The sequence below is a fragment of the Penicillium griseofulvum genome (genome assembly GCF_001561935.1).
Source record: "Penicillium griseofulvum strain PG3 chromosome Unknown contig_80, whole genome shotgun sequence".
Classification (NCBI taxonomy): domain Eukaryota; kingdom Fungi; phylum Ascomycota; class Eurotiomycetes; order Eurotiales; family Aspergillaceae; genus Penicillium; species Penicillium griseofulvum.
In genome coordinates this window covers 3,198,143-3,212,608 of record NW_024467471.1, presented here as the reverse complement: position 1 = coordinate 3,212,608, position 14,466 = coordinate 3,198,143, and the positions used below count along the sequence as shown (strand labels likewise).

The 14,466-nt window shown below is 47.5% G+C and overlaps 7 protein-coding genes across 7 annotated transcripts; 3 read left to right on the top strand and 4 right to left on the bottom strand.

Annotated features, from left to right (window-relative positions):
• Positions 1 to 248: 248 nt before the first annotated feature.
• Positions 249 to 1,259, top strand: PGRI_021760 (uncharacterized protein; the record flags this gene model as incomplete). The annotated part of the gene is made up of 1 exon (XM_040789889.1): positions 249 to 1,259. One exon carries the CDS (start codon positions 249 to 251, stop codon positions 1,257 to 1,259), a length of 1,011 nt encoding a protein of 336 aa, XP_040646842.1.
• A 161-nt stretch (positions 1,260 to 1,420) lies between these two features.
• Positions 1,421 to 3,030, bottom strand: PGRI_021750 (hydroxyacid-oxoacid transhydrogenase; the record flags this gene model as incomplete). Its single annotated transcript, XM_040789888.1, has 3 exons — positions 1,421 to 2,427; positions 2,484 to 2,542; positions 2,606 to 3,030. 3 exons carry the CDS (start codon positions 3,028 to 3,030, stop codon positions 1,421 to 1,423), a joined length of 1,491 nt encoding a protein of 496 aa, XP_040646841.1.
• A 334-nt stretch (positions 3,031 to 3,364) lies between these two features.
• On the bottom strand, positions 3,365 to 3,943 carry PGRI_021740 (Bys1 family protein; the record flags this gene model as incomplete). The annotated part of the gene is made up of 1 exon (XM_040789887.1): positions 3,365 to 3,943. The coding sequence occupies one exon, from the start codon at positions 3,941 to 3,943 to the stop codon at positions 3,365 to 3,367; it is 579 nt and encodes a 192-aa protein (XP_040646840.1).
• Positions 3,944 to 5,310: 1,367 nt separating this feature from the next.
• On the bottom strand, positions 5,311 to 6,792 carry PGRI_021730 (arylsulfotransferase family protein; the record flags this gene model as incomplete). The annotated part of the gene is made up of 1 exon (XM_040789886.1): positions 5,311 to 6,792. The coding sequence occupies one exon, from the start codon at positions 6,790 to 6,792 to the stop codon at positions 5,311 to 5,313; it is 1,482 nt and encodes a 493-aa protein (XP_040646839.1).
• Positions 6,793 to 9,657: 2,865 nt separating this feature from the next.
• PGRI_021720 (uncharacterized protein) lies at positions 9,658 to 10,775 on the top strand (the record flags this gene model as incomplete). Its single annotated transcript, XM_040789885.1, has 4 exons — positions 9,658 to 9,816; positions 9,894 to 10,180; positions 10,253 to 10,466; positions 10,518 to 10,775. 4 exons carry the CDS (start codon positions 9,658 to 9,660, stop codon positions 10,773 to 10,775), a joined length of 918 nt encoding a protein of 305 aa, XP_040646838.1.
• A 789-nt stretch (positions 10,776 to 11,564) lies between these two features.
• On the top strand, positions 11,565 to 12,850 carry PGRI_021710 (zinc-dependent alcohol dehydrogenase; the record flags this gene model as incomplete). The annotated part of the gene is made up of 4 exons (XM_040789884.1): positions 11,565 to 11,715; positions 11,795 to 12,168; positions 12,226 to 12,304; positions 12,366 to 12,850. The coding sequence occupies 4 exons, from the start codon at positions 11,565 to 11,567 to the stop codon at positions 12,848 to 12,850; spliced, it is 1,089 nt and encodes a 362-aa protein (XP_040646837.1).
• Positions 12,851 to 12,872: 22 nt separating this feature from the next.
• PGRI_021700 (putative C6 transcription factor) lies at positions 12,873 to 13,932 on the bottom strand (the record flags this gene model as incomplete). The annotated part of the gene is made up of 3 exons (XM_040789883.1): positions 12,873 to 13,253; positions 13,308 to 13,755; positions 13,805 to 13,932. 3 exons carry the CDS (start codon positions 13,930 to 13,932, stop codon positions 12,873 to 12,875), a joined length of 957 nt encoding a protein of 318 aa, XP_040646836.1.
• Positions 13,933 to 14,466: the final 534 nt, after the last annotated feature.

Sequence of the window (14,466 nt, the reverse complement as noted above, 5' to 3'; positions counted from 1 at the left end):
CGCCGTCGCTGGTACGCCAATCTTTCCGTGCCGCACAGCCACAATTATTTCTCGATTTCATCAGCACATCATTTCCGACCCTCTATTATCATAATCGGTTCCGATCTGGCAATTCACCCGGGTTCGCCGAATATATCGTCATGAACTTTGGCAAAGATGCTTACCTTGACTCCGCAATTTGCTCCTTGAGCTCGGTCTATTTAGCACACTTGACTCAAGATCAGGCCCTCCTCAAAGCAAGTCGACAAATGTACTCGAAGTCGCTCGGTGCGGTTATCAAGGCCCTCCCGAAACCCGACCATGCCAAATCTGACAACATGTTATGCACGTCCATCATCCTCAGTGTCTTTGAGATGTACGCGCAGACCACTCCCGACGCCTGGGTGGCGCACTCCGACGGTGCCAAGCGTCTGATGATAAGTCGAGGCCCAGCAGCGCACGAGTCCGGGTTCGGAAGATACTGCTGGATTGCATTCCGCGGCTTCTTCATCGCCACAGCAGTTTACGAAGGCAAACCCTGCTTCCTAGACCAAGAAGATTGGCAATCCTACGCGACGAAAGTCAGGACCGAAGACTGTCAGAAGTCCGGGGAGTGGTCTATATACGGAGAAATATCCGACCTTGCTTTTATGGAAATCGCCAAATGCCCACGGTATATCAGCGATACTCGCGATCTCCTTTCAGCCTCGACCGAGCCGGACTCCAATGCTATCACAAATCTCACCAAGCGCATACATGACACTTCTCGTCGGCTACGCTCGCTAGCCGCAGAGCTCCGGTCCTGTATCAGTGCGCACAGTCAGCGCCAGCAAGGTATCGTCCAGCGACCGGGATCTTTTGTTGGCCCCGTACCAGAGATATTCCCGGACACCGGTCCGTCGCTGCTCCTAAATGGAGCAGAAAATATGCTAGAGACGCTACAGCAGCTCTCCAACCGTCTTGAAGACCGATTACGCTTTCACCTCGTCGAGGATCATTCGCCGGAGTCCTCTGTCGTCACACCACCCAGCATCGATAGTGAATACTCCATATCCCCCTTTTCTACGACGTCGAAGACCTCCGCCATACCATTTCGCATTCATTCAGAGCTTGGACAAGGTCCGTCCAAGACCTCTGATCCACATGACCCCCGTGCTGTGATCTGGTTGGATCGTATAGCGTCGTCGATGGGTGTCCTCGGCGCAAAGGTCCTCCCGGGTGATACCTCGAGCACTCCACTACAGATCGAGAGCTCACCTCAATTATTGGAGCCGCAATAGTCAATGATTATTGTGCTGACATGAAATGTGATACGACAACATATCTGCTCCTAGCTGGCCTAGGATGAACTTCCACATAACATTACACTCTACTATCCCTGCCAAACCATGCGCAAAGAGACAACTCAGATATTCATGTGAATTTAGATGCATATACTACCCTAATAATCCAAAGACTGTTCCAGCAAGTTCCTCAACTCACCCCTCTCAGCCTCCAACTCCTTACTCAAACTCGGTGCGAGCATAAGCACCCGCTGCTGCGGAATAGTCCCATCAACCAACCCATCCAAATCCGCAGCCTTGAATCCTAAATCCTTCAACCCACGCGGCTGATCACCAAGCTTGACGAGGAACTCCGCAATTGCGTTGCCCAGTACCTCACCCGCACTCTCTCGCTTAACGTTGGAGATATCCACACCAAACGCCTCGGCCGCTGCAAGATGGCGATCAAGGTTTGACGCCGCGGTAAATCGGAAGACAGCAGGCGCGGTGACAGCCACAGAAACACCGTGGGGGATAATGGGGTGCTCGACCTCATAGCCCGCATGCTTATAGCCAGGGTTCTGGCTGGAGATGGGGTAGCTCATACCGTGGCAGAGATGAACACCTGCATTTCCGAAACCAACACCGGCGAGGGTAGCCGCGAGCAGCATCTCCGACTGTGCTTCGTGGTCATCTGGATCGCGGACTGCGCGCGGCAGGTACTTAACTGTTGCGCGCAGGGCGGCGAGAGAGAAAATGTCGGAGATGGGATTTGCACCCTGGTAGGCGGGCCGGTTAATGGGGTTTGCTGGGCGCGGAGTGCGCTCGTTGTATGGGATCGCGGTCCAGGATTCGAGGGAGTGGCAGAGGACGTCGAGACCGGAGGCGGCCGCCACAGCTGAGGGCATGGTGCGTGTGTTGAGTGGGTCGCAGATTCCAAGGGTTGGCTTCAGGTTCCGGTGGGCGATCCCAGTTTTGGCTTTCTTGGATACTAGATCGAAAATTGCCGTGCCTGTTGTCTCCGAGCCTGTGCCTGCTGTTGTTGGGACGGCGACGAGTGGGCGGAGAGTCCTGTCCACCGGCAGGCCTTTGCCCAAGGGTGCATTGACGAAGTCGAGGAAATCTGCTTCGGGGAAGACAGTGTATAGATTCATCAATTTGGCGGTGTCGATTACGGAGCCGCCCCCTGTTTTGGTGTTAGTTTGTATAAACTAGGGGCTAGGGGACAAGGGAGACACGTACCGACGGCTAGGAAGGCATCAGGATTATACGGCTTAGCGAAAGCAATAGCCTCTTTTATACTTAATTCAAAACCATGTTAGTACATAGTACAATAGTCATGCTTAAAGCTAGGGGGTTCTTACGAGCTATCCTTGGGCTCGGTGCGAACTTTGTCAAAGATAGTAAATTCAATACCCTCACGAGTAAGGCCTTCAACGGCCTGCTTCATAGCATCAAGCTTGGCGACATTGGAATCGGTGACAATGCACACACGCTTTGCGCCGAGGTTGGTAAAGTCCATTCCAACCTCCTTGGTTGCGCCGGGTCCGAAGCGAATGCTAGACGCCGCCATCTCGAAGGCATATTCCTTCTCGCGCGAGGGGTCCACAGGTGTGGACATGCGACGCTTTACATGGTTGAGCAGAGATGGGCTTTGCTTGTGGTTATGGTGATGGTTGGGGTTCTTGTGGCACGGACAGTTGGGTGGATGAGTGTATTGTACTGTGCGCAGCAGGTTCAGGGCACGATTGGCCGCCGAAGGGGCGACTCTGATTGCGGGAGAAACCATTGCTTGATTCTTTAGACTTGGATAAGAAGAGAAAAGAAATCTCAGTAGTTCGGGGAGTAAATAAGTAAAGAGCGTCAAAGTGATGTGGGACAAATTGGGGAAAATGCGGGGAAATTGCGGACTTCTCGCCGAGGCTCTGGGGAAATCCTTCAACTTCCTTTTCTTTCTCCATTTTGGGGAATTCATTTCTTCTATAACCGAAGGAATATTGAACTATGAGTTATATCTTCTGTGGTACGCATTCAGAATACTAATCAAACAGACTTCAATTTTATTTTTGACCAAATCCAACCCTAACAATCTCCCATAATTTTTATACTAAACTAAACCCTCCCTAGCAAAGCGTCAAGACCAAATCCGTCGCAGAATCAACAGCCCTAACCTGACTACCAGCAGGAGGAACCCCATCCTTCCAATAAATCGAAGGCTCAGCAGGCGCAAGATTCACCGAGTAGCCCACAAATGGATCTCCAAAGACATCAGACAGATCATACCACACTTTATCCTGTCTCTGACCCCGTTCCTTTGCAGAGGAAAGGTTGTACGCAAAGATCATCTGCGGAGAACTGTTGTACAGTCCGTCACGGTTGGTGCTGATTTTGATTGCGATACCGCCAGTATCGGGGTTTTCGCGGAAAACCTCACTGTACCGATCATTTGGAAGGATAGTTCGCTTTGGTCTGACCGTGGAGGCCACGGACCAGATGTAGACGGGGAAATAGCACTTGTTGTGCACTATCGCATGGCCCAGGTTTCGATATGTGGGTAGTTGTGTAGAGGATGGTGTCCCATAGCTTGAGGATGGGAAGGCACCGTATGGTATGTCTCTTGAGTCTAGGTTGTCGCTTGGGGTTGGGGTTGAGAAGGCGAGAGTGGTGAGCGAGAGCAAGGGGAGGATAGTTGAGAAATACATCTTTGGTTGATTGTAGAGAACTGTTGGAAATATTCTTTGGTGTGTGTTAGAATCAGGAACTGGGAGAGCTTTATATAGGCGTTTTCTGTCGCGCATCTGGTATCATTCTTCATGTTGCCGTGTTGCACTGCAAGCCTGGGTCATTGGATCTAATTCGTCATAGCAAGATGCTTGTAGATATTATGAACCTTGGCTTAGAGGAAATTGGACGCCACATTATGCGGTGAAATCTAGATGTGGTGCAAATGAAGGGGTGTGAAAGTACCACAACGTAGTAGTCAAATAGGAGACACATCCGATTGTCCGACAGAAGAATATGAAGAATGTCACCATTTAGTACCTACTTAGTGATATCGGTTTGTAAGATTCCCAAGTCACAGTAAGGAATGTACGGGCCTTTAATTCTATATTTATGTAGAGGATAGGATGAGAAGCGCCAAACCGTCGGATATTTTACTCGTGTCTAATCGAAAGGTGTTGAAGAATGTTACTAGTACTCTACTTCCTCGTATAACCTTTTTTTTTCATATAAACCAAGTACACATACAGTAGTAAATAGCTAAATTAAGAAGGATTAGGCTTCTTCAGAAACCTCTACGGTCAGTTACACCCGTGGACGGCATGACACACTCTGCATATGCCAATTGATACTACCCGAAAGTAGCCATCACGATTTACAGCGTAAAAGCCCCGTGGCTACGGCAACTGTGGCGTTTTATTCATTTTTCCCTGAGGAATGTGAACCTTCTATGGATATCACACGGGGAATTTCTTTGAGTTTGAAACCGCCAAGGAATGTTAGATAGAGAGCTTCAATAGCCGACATTAAAGGTATATACCGGTTGGAGAGAACCAATGTAAGTAAGTGCATACAAACTTGGCATAATTCGTGTGGCACACCGAAAGGGTCGGTCCTTCACTTCTGATATCATCGATAGTATGTCCGACGTCCATCTGAGAACATGGTGAGACAGACCTAACGGCCTTGTGCGGCATATGAAAGGTTTCATAGATGTAACACCATACCACTGTGATTTAGAGAGGACCTAGGAACACTAGTTCAGCTAGAAGACCCAAGAAATGGCATGGTATCTAAATCAAATTACCACTCTGCCTAGTTAGTGACAGGCTGTCAGCTCTTCGAAATCTTGTTTGAGATCAGGACGTGCTCAAAAAACCGTTGTATATTCAAGAGATGGTGCCAAGTATGTACAGAAAGAAAGGAATCATAAAGTGAGTGCGACCAAGTACCATGTATATCAAATGTGGAGTACCAAAGAAAGTATTCAAGAGGAAGAAGGTCACCAGAGAAACCTGAATAGGAAGGGCAATAATAAGTTGCCAACCACAACGCACCCTCGACCCGTTTAGAATGACACGATCTCAGAGGTGCCAAGAACGGTGGTACCCTTGCGAGCGACCACCTGAATAAAACTAGTAGGAGGGTCGGTAATAGTAGCAGAACTCTCGAAGCCAGTGCGCTTAACCGTGGCGATCTGAGTGTTGTTGGTAGAGGTGGCGGAGGAAGCCGCGTAGATAACCCAGTTGTCATATTCGGTAGCGCCATTCCAGCTCATATAGACGGTAGCACCAGTGCTGGTGCTATTGACGAATAAAGAAGGTTTCCAGAAGGGAGTGGCAGTCCATTGGTGGCGGTAGCCACGGTAAGAGGCAACGGCATTATCGTCACCGAACTGAGCGCCGAAAACCATGTTACCATCACCATCAAACTCCTTGACTTTGGAAATGGAACCATAGGCCAGGAACGCATGACTGTCCACTTCACTGAGGAGTTGATAGCTGCCCTGGCTGACAGAGTGGATGGGGTCATTGGGGTCGGCCAGGGAGCGGAGATTAGTGACAGTCTTATCGTTCAGGTCAATAGCCATGCTGATGCCAGTGGACTCGGTCTGTTCGTCGGTAGGAGTATTGGCGTTGTTGAACAGATTAAGAACGAGGCCGTTGTCGGTCTCGTTGTAGACGCGCATGTCATGTTGCCATGAGAATTCGGCGTTGCCAACTTGCTTGAAGTCGGCCCCGTCCTCCCCGTTCACCTGCCACAACACGCTGCCGTTCTGAGATAGATAGTAACCCGACCACATGTGACGCAACGAGACCAGATAGCCGTGATTGGTGGTGGCGATGGAGTTGATATGGTAGGCATCATAGGGAGCATCCTGAGTGCCGGCATTCTTTCCGAGACCCTGGTGGGAGGTGGTCAAGGGAATCTCAGCTTCATGGTCAAGTGCACTCCATGAGTGCAGAACCTTGTTGGTGGGGATATCTATTTCGTAGAATTGACTGTCCAGCATCCACTGGGAGGAGGTGCCATTGATGGAAGTCAGGTCATGCTGAGTGACGTTATAGGCGGTACAAATAAGCGTGTTGCGGGAGGTAATGAGGCTCTCGTGCATGTCACAGTATGAGTCCTTGGTTGACCCGTCCGGAGTAACGAAGTGACCGGTAAGTTGGACAGTGTAGATCTCCTTGTAGGTATCGTCAAGGATGTGCACAGTCCCGTAACCGTAGCCGATGGACATCATGTCTCCAGCCCAAAAGGTGAGAACATCCTTGCCGAAGAGCTTTTGCACCATGAAGTTAGCAGTCACACCTTCAGGGCCTTCGTACACCAAGTCACCCGCATCATCGTAAATGAGCGCAGCGATCCCAGCATCTTGAACGGCTCCTCGAGGACCGAGGAAGATGTAGCCGGGATCGGTAGTTCCGGTTTTGTTGACCTCGAGCTTCGGTGGCTGGAATTGGATCGATTTGTAGGTTGAATAGTCCCAGGCAGTTGCCTGAAGGGACAAAGCCAAGGCACTGCCTGCTGTATACCACCACGGAGCCATATCCAAACAAAGACTAAAAAGAGTGTATACTATAAAACTCAATAAAAGAAATGGCAAAATAAAGAATGACGATAGTAGGATCAATAAGGAGTGATTTAAGATCCGGACATGACAGGAATCACTTTGAATTAAAAGAACAAGCCTTCAGTAAATTGCAGCCCTGAAGATCATTACCTTTCCATCGGAGTCCGGTGGGTTTGCGATGAAGCCATTGCCCAACCAGATTGGCCACCAACCTCTACCTTCTTCAAAGATGTGGGACTGTGAATAAATAGCCTTGGCCATCGTCATTGCTCCACATGTATAATCCTTAAACTGATTGATAAAGCGTGGTATATTCGATTCATAACAAGAGACATGTTGCGAAGTAATTGACGCAGGAACTAACAAGACGGTGCACGTGAGAATAGTGCCGATCAAGATAAGACAGTTGCAGTAAAGACTCGGATTAAGTGATCAGCGTGACGATCAATTGTGGTCCCAATTTCCGGCAGTCATGGCGGCATGGTATCGCCCTCTTTTTGACATGTGTCGTCGCATCTTATCTTGGAGGAATTATTCTGGTCAGCTGGGCAAAGCACTTGCATCGCATTGTCCGCTCTTCCTTTTATCACTGATATAAGTAGCATACCCTGCTAGAGTTCAGTGATTCGCATCTTCTCATACACGGGCGGAACCACCTAGGCAGTTTAACTATCGATTCAGCTTCAAGATCTGTTACGGTGGATTTCCCGGAAAGGAAAGCATCGAGTATAACATTGAGAAATTCGCATCTCTTTTGTTTGATTCAAAGAGTACAGTCTCCAACCACCAGTGCTCCATAACAGATTTTCGTACAGTAAATCTGCTAATCCCATTTCTATGGTTAGTTATATTAAGCGATTGCTTACTCATTTTTCTACTATGCCCAGGTGGATCCGCCTTGTGGGTTATGAGACAGATCGGGGGCGTACTATATGTATTCTAACGATCCTATCACAACTCATAGGTACGATCGACTTGCAAAGAGACTAAATCTACACGAATTCACTGATTTCTTCCTTATTAAAATCGTTATGCGCCTTACAGAACACAGAAGTTACTAAATTTATTTTTCACGAAACTACAGATTAGGAGATGAGATGTACATACTAACATTAGCATCGACTGTTTCCAGGGGGAAAAACAGGATTTATTCAGATGTGTAAAATGCCTATATAACAAGACGCGTACGCAATTCGAATTTCTCCTCTCGCTAGGGCCAATGTGCCAAAGTACGAGAGAAGGATCTTAGAATGAAGTCAGTGCATTGGCTTATTAGCCTAATCTGTCGGGTTTAATGGCAGAATGAACTGTTACAAGGATTAAGAACGACGGTCGTGCTATGTACAACATAGTGGGAAGTCTTGGAATTGCACCAGGCATCGGCAACGGATATTTCCTTAAATAGGGACGACAAGCATGTAAACTCTTTTCACAGGGGAAATGCTAGTCTGAAATGCTCCACAGGGCTTTTTTCTAATATAATATGTATTAGATAACGGTATGGAGTACATAATAGATCTCTTTGAAGCAACTGCAGTTCAATGTATCGCGGAGTGTGAGAAATAAACAAGGGGAATGGATGTAGTGTGGTTGTGGAGGGGTTGTGGGTGGTGTTTATAAGAGATAATTTAGGGTCCAAGGCCCCAATGTTAAATTGCGAGGTTATTTTTTTTTTCTATATTAAACGCACATGGAGTTCAATGTTTCTACGAGTGATTGGGACATTGGGGTATATGTATTCAACTAATAGAAGATGTTTGCCTTTCAAGTATATTAGGTGTGATATTGTGCATACACTCGCGTGATGAGTCCCTAAGTGGTAAACTGTATACTCCTCGGGAAGTAAATGAAAGACGAAGAGCCGCCAACCCTGTGTGACAGGATTTCTTGGCATGGAAATGGTTTGATATGGCTTCATCTCTTCGGCAACTATGGGCACATGCTCTTTTTTTTTTACAAGATGCATCGGTAAATGTTCTATTGGTTAAGAGTTGAACCTTTGCAGATATCTCACCCACATGAACCTGTGGAGGAATATTTTAGGGGACAAGGCCATTCTCAAATCTCGGCCCGAATGGCCCCAAGGCCAGTTAAGAGGCGTCATAGACGGAGAAATACCGGGGAAATCGAATGTCTGACCTTTAGAGTTTTTTTTATATTAGTTGACTCTTTTGTGTTCTTTATATGTTGGTATTCTTTGTGTACAACATATGCTCTTCGTTAGGATTATATATAGCTTGATCATTGACATCTTAAACCATTGAAATCTGTAAATAACATCTACATTTGAAGAAAAAAATAAAATAAAGGACAAAACCACCGTGCATGTCTTAGCTTAGCTCGTATTTGTCCCCATAAAACGCCACCTCCGGTCCTCCGCACGGACAGAAATCGCGGGGAGAAGGACATTAAGGGAAAGACCAAGACTGTTTTGCCATGTGGGATCCATGGGTTTAATTAAAAGAAAATGGCTAAAGGGAATTGAGGCATTGAGGCACATGAAATGTTTCGATTTTTCGAGATTATCCCCTATTTCCCCCGCATTATACCCCCTGCTACAACGGTAGACCAGTGGCGTAAATTACTTTTTAAACCAAATTAGAAGGAAAAAATATTACGCTTGGAATTGCCGTTATTAGGTACACAATATATTATATAAATAAATCTCCTCGCTCTTTATTTTGAACCCTAGTAATATATGTTTGTGCGAGAGCGGCTCTTTTTTTGATATGCCTTCAAGGTTGCGCTTCATTTCTCTCACCTAATTATCCTTCTTCCATCTCGCCCCTTTAACTCTCTCTCTCTCTTAACCGCCCACACTTGACATGACTACAACCCACGATGGCTAGCGATCACATCTCGAAGCCCACCGAGGCCGATGCCCTGATCCTCGAAGCTTGGGGACAAGGTCTAATGGTCGGAAGTCTACTCATTATGGCTGCTATTACTCTTGCAAATATGAAGTCACATATTCTCCTGCATAAGCTGATTTTCGCCGAGGTCCGTGGGAGTCAAAAAAAAAGCCCGGTCATTATCGGTCCAATGGAGTTTCAGCTAACCTTTGCAATTGACTATAGCTCATCCTGGCCATGGCCCATGGTACTTTCATCTTCCCTCATGAACCAGTCTACGGCTGGTATCTATCCGTCACCGCCATCGGTCTTAACATCTCCTGGGCCCTACACAATGTGATCGCCTGGATGAAGAATCGCCCATTCCTATCACGAAAAGTCTCCCTCTTCTACATTACCACCGTGGTCCTCTGTTGGCCCTATTGGGGTCTGGAAATCTACGCCAATTTCACATACTTTAACAATATCAATAAGATTTTCTTGACGACTAGGCCAATGGAGCCATTATTCCGGTTCGCCATTCCCTCTTAGTCAAATACCATTTGCTCCTTTCTATCTGAATCCCTCGTCCTAACATCATACAGCGACCCATGGTGGATCTTCACCACAGCCAGCCTATTCTGGACCATCAAACGCGAATACAACTTCGGATTATGGGAACTAGTAGTCGTCAGCCCCCGCTTCGGAATCATGCTAGCAGCAATGTGTCTCTCAATCATCTTCATGATCGTCGACACCTGCAGCGTGCTGAATGTATTTTCGAGCAAGCTCCCAACAGGTGTCGAGCCATTCTGGAAAGTAAGTACCATCCCACATCCGACTCTAGTTTCCAATACTAACCTCACCCAGCTATCCTTCATCTTTAAATGTCTCTGCGACACGGTCATTCTCGACGATTTCAAAACCGCCCTCGATCACTTGCGGATACACTGGATGCGCAAGAAGAACGGCGAGCTGTTCGTCACGCCGCTCGCCACTAATTCGCCTCACTCCAGCCCTCATGCCAACAGAGTACGTAGGGATATCGAGACTGGCGATTCACATCTTTCACCGTTGACACCCACGAAGGGTTCTTATGCCCGTGCAGTACATCTAGACAATGTTTAGATCTTTAACGAAATACCCGACATTCCTTCGAGGGCGCATAGCTGGATTACGATTATTTTCTCTTTAGCCTGGGGGTTTGGCTTCACATTGTACATATGTTAGGAATGGTGTTCGGGACTCTGTTTTTCTTGACCTCGGTGTTACTGGTGAGGTTTGGCGTACCCGGAAATTATTGCAATTGTACATACCCCGATTTACTTGATAGTGATTTGAACCAAATCTCAAGAAAAGAACCAAAAAAAGGGAAGGCCTTTCATAGGTGAGATAGTTAATGAACATACAGATTCTCTTTTATATTAGAAATTCATAGGTGAGATAGATCTACACATTGTATACTTCCCCCCACTCACGGAGAATTGACTCGGAGAATTAGCGTGGCTTCATGTCGTGTCACATGAAGTTTTTCCCTTCTGACTACCAATAGTAAAAAGTACTCATATTGGGCATACTCTATTTATCCGAGTTTGTCTTGATATCCACATCTACATGGCTGTGATCTAGTTCCATCTCGCCTCACAAGAATATCACATCATTGACCAGTGAGGTCTGGATTTGGCCTGAATTGAAGAAAAGACCTCGTACAGAACATCATTTCCCGCTTCAATATACATCCCACGCATCACTTGACGTGCACTCGGAGAATTGAGGTGGTTAATGACACAACATCCCACGGTCCATCCTCAGTATCACAATGTAGACTCGAGTTTTGAATATAAATATAGCCATTTCGTCTGTAGAACACCCAGAATCCAGTCTCTTCAGAACACACTCTTCTATCCATTCTTCAACATGGGATCCCTCAACATTCCACAGACCCAAACAGTCGCCCTCGTCCGTTCACTGGGCGGCGAAGTCGAGTTTAAAACAGATTACCCCGTGCCAACCCCGGGACGCAACGAAGTCCTTGCCCAAGTGCTCTACACCGGCGTCTGCCAGAGCGGTATGTATACTGTCAAATGATCTAAGCACTCCCGCCAAGATGCTATCTCTCAACAAGACCTAACCTAACGCACCAACAGATCTACACACCAAAGCCGGCACCGCAGCTGGACCAGACGGTAACCCGATCACAAATATCAAACTGCCACACGTGGGTGGTCATGAAGGTATCGGCCGAGTGGTCGCACTTGGACCAGATATCACACATGCCGCGGGCCTGAAAGTCGGTGGCCTGGTCGGTATCCGGTTCGCGAGCCGCATCTGTCGACGCTGCGAGTTCTGCCTTGCAGGCACAGAGCAGTACTGTGTTGCGAGTACAAACCATCTTCACCATGAGGATGGCAGTTTTCAGCAGTATATTGCGCTCGATGCGGATTATTTGACGATTTTGCCTGATGATGTTGATCCGAAGGTTATGGGCCCGGTGCTTTGTGCGGGCTTGACTGCTTATAAGGTGCGTTGGGTGTTCTTGTTTGTGTATCTGGTCTGAGGCTAATGGGTGATTGATTAGGCCGTTTTGAATGCGAATGTTCGTCCTGGGAATTGGTTGGTGGTTGTTGGGGCCGGAGGTGGTCTCGGACATTTGGCTGGTATGTTTGCTCTTTTGTAGGGAAGCTGTGAGGCAAGTTGCAATCAACTGACAATATCCAGTTCAATATGCAAGAGCTCAAGGGGCTCTGGTAATTGGTGTTGACACTGGTCCCGGTAAGGGAGACTTTGTCAAAGGTCTCGGCGCGCAGGAATTTATCGACTTTGCCACCGAGGACCCCGTCAAGAGGGTGCAAGAGATTACTGGTTTGGGTGCACATGCTGCTGTAGTGACAGCAGGCAATGCGAAGGCGTTTGCACATGCTTGCGATATGCTGCGGGTTGGTGGTACTTTGAGTTGTGTGGGTATTCCCCCGGGAAGACCGACCTTGGAGACTCCTATCTGTACGATTGTTATCAAGGGCCTCAGGATCACGGGTAATCTGGTTGGATCTCTGAAGGAATGCATGGAAGCTGTTGATCTGGTACGACGTGGTATTGTTAATCCTGTGGTCAAGGTGCGGCCCTTCAAGGATTTGCCTCAGATATATGAGGAGATGGAGAAGGGTGATATTTCAGGGCGGATCGTCCTTCAGATCACAGAATGATCTTGTGAATATATCATTGAAACTAATGTTGATTTATCTGGAGATCCGATTGTACTAGCCAATCCAAGAAATCTGGTGTCAATTGATTTTGTTCGTCGAGCTCGCTGTTTGGTATGTATCCGGACATTTGGGCCTGGTGACGAAGTCCATTTTCGCCCGACTGTAGGCCCGCATCTTCCTCCCCGGCTGTCAGCAAGCGAGCTGGAGCTGCGACTAGAGCTTCGGCCGTTTTAGCACGAAGGATTGAATTCAACATAGCATCCTGTTCGAGAAATGGGACAATCTTCTGATACAATGCATGCAGAAAGTCCGGCGGCCCTAGTTCAAGCCGAGAGCTTATTTTGTGTGGAGACAAAAGAACCGTGTCCGCGAGCGAGTTCGCGACTTCGAAACATTTCAGTAACTGCAAAAGTACGTTAGTCATAACCTGTGTTTCTTTTATATCAAGGCTACTGACCTGGTCTCGTCCCAACGGGAGTAAATCTGTTTCGCTGAAGCCCCGCAAGGCTTGGAGTAAGCCACGGCTAACTTGAGCTGGAAACCCAAATTCCAAAACGGATGTGCATGCCGAAGAAGACAACAAGCCCATGGTGAGTGCCTCCTGCCAGAGAATAGTCCTCATCCATTCCCTTGTGATGTGATAGTCTGCTGTTCGGGTTGAAACGTGATTAGCCATGCTAAAGCTTAACGAGGCAAGCTTCGCCTCGGTGTCGGTCAGATGCGTAGCCATAGTGATCCCAAGGCGCGAATTGCGTCGAACCGAGATTTGATCAAATGCAATAAAGAGCTTGACAAGTTCTAGCAACCCTTGGGCATGAACATCGGCATTATTATTTCTCCCCAAATCTATTAATTCTGGGGGTTCAATGAATGAAGGGGAGAGACCCAGATGCAATGAATAACCTCTGTGGATAGTTAGTAAGTTATTCGGCGAATCCAAAGGTCCCTGCTTACCTCTCTGATACCCAAAGCAACGGAAATACCAACGCCTTATTTGCAATTACCTCATCTTCCTCGTGTGAAAACTCTTCATGCAACCGTAGAATACGAGCGCCAGCCATCGCCTCTTGCATGAACATCATTGCCGAATTTCGTTGGTTGACCTTGGCGTGGTACACATGCAAAAAGAAAGACACCAGAACGCTTCTCAGATCCAGATTCGCCCCATCGCTATTGCAACTTGCACGCATTCTTAGACAAGCTTGAGCCATTGTGGTACTATCCACTGTGTGAGATCCATCTACCAGGGGATCAAGATGCAACTGAGCCATTGTGGCTGCACAGAGGGACATGATAAGACACGAAGTATTCCCAACATTGTGGTCAAGACTTTCAGGATAGATATCCTCGAGCCTTCCTAAGAGTACTTCTGCATTGACTATAGGCCAGACATCGTATGAGTATTCCTGATATAGACGAATCACCGACGCAAGGATTGTCTTTGGAATAATGCACTGGGGCTTGCAGACTGTGGTAAATGAAGAAACGGTCTCATCTCTAGCGCTTTGCTTGCATGTATTATCTTGATCATTTTGCGGATTCCTTGTGGATTGGATCTCTGAAAGGTCGGTTTCTCGACGGCTAACTGCCCGTCGACATTTCGGGCCCCTCCTCTG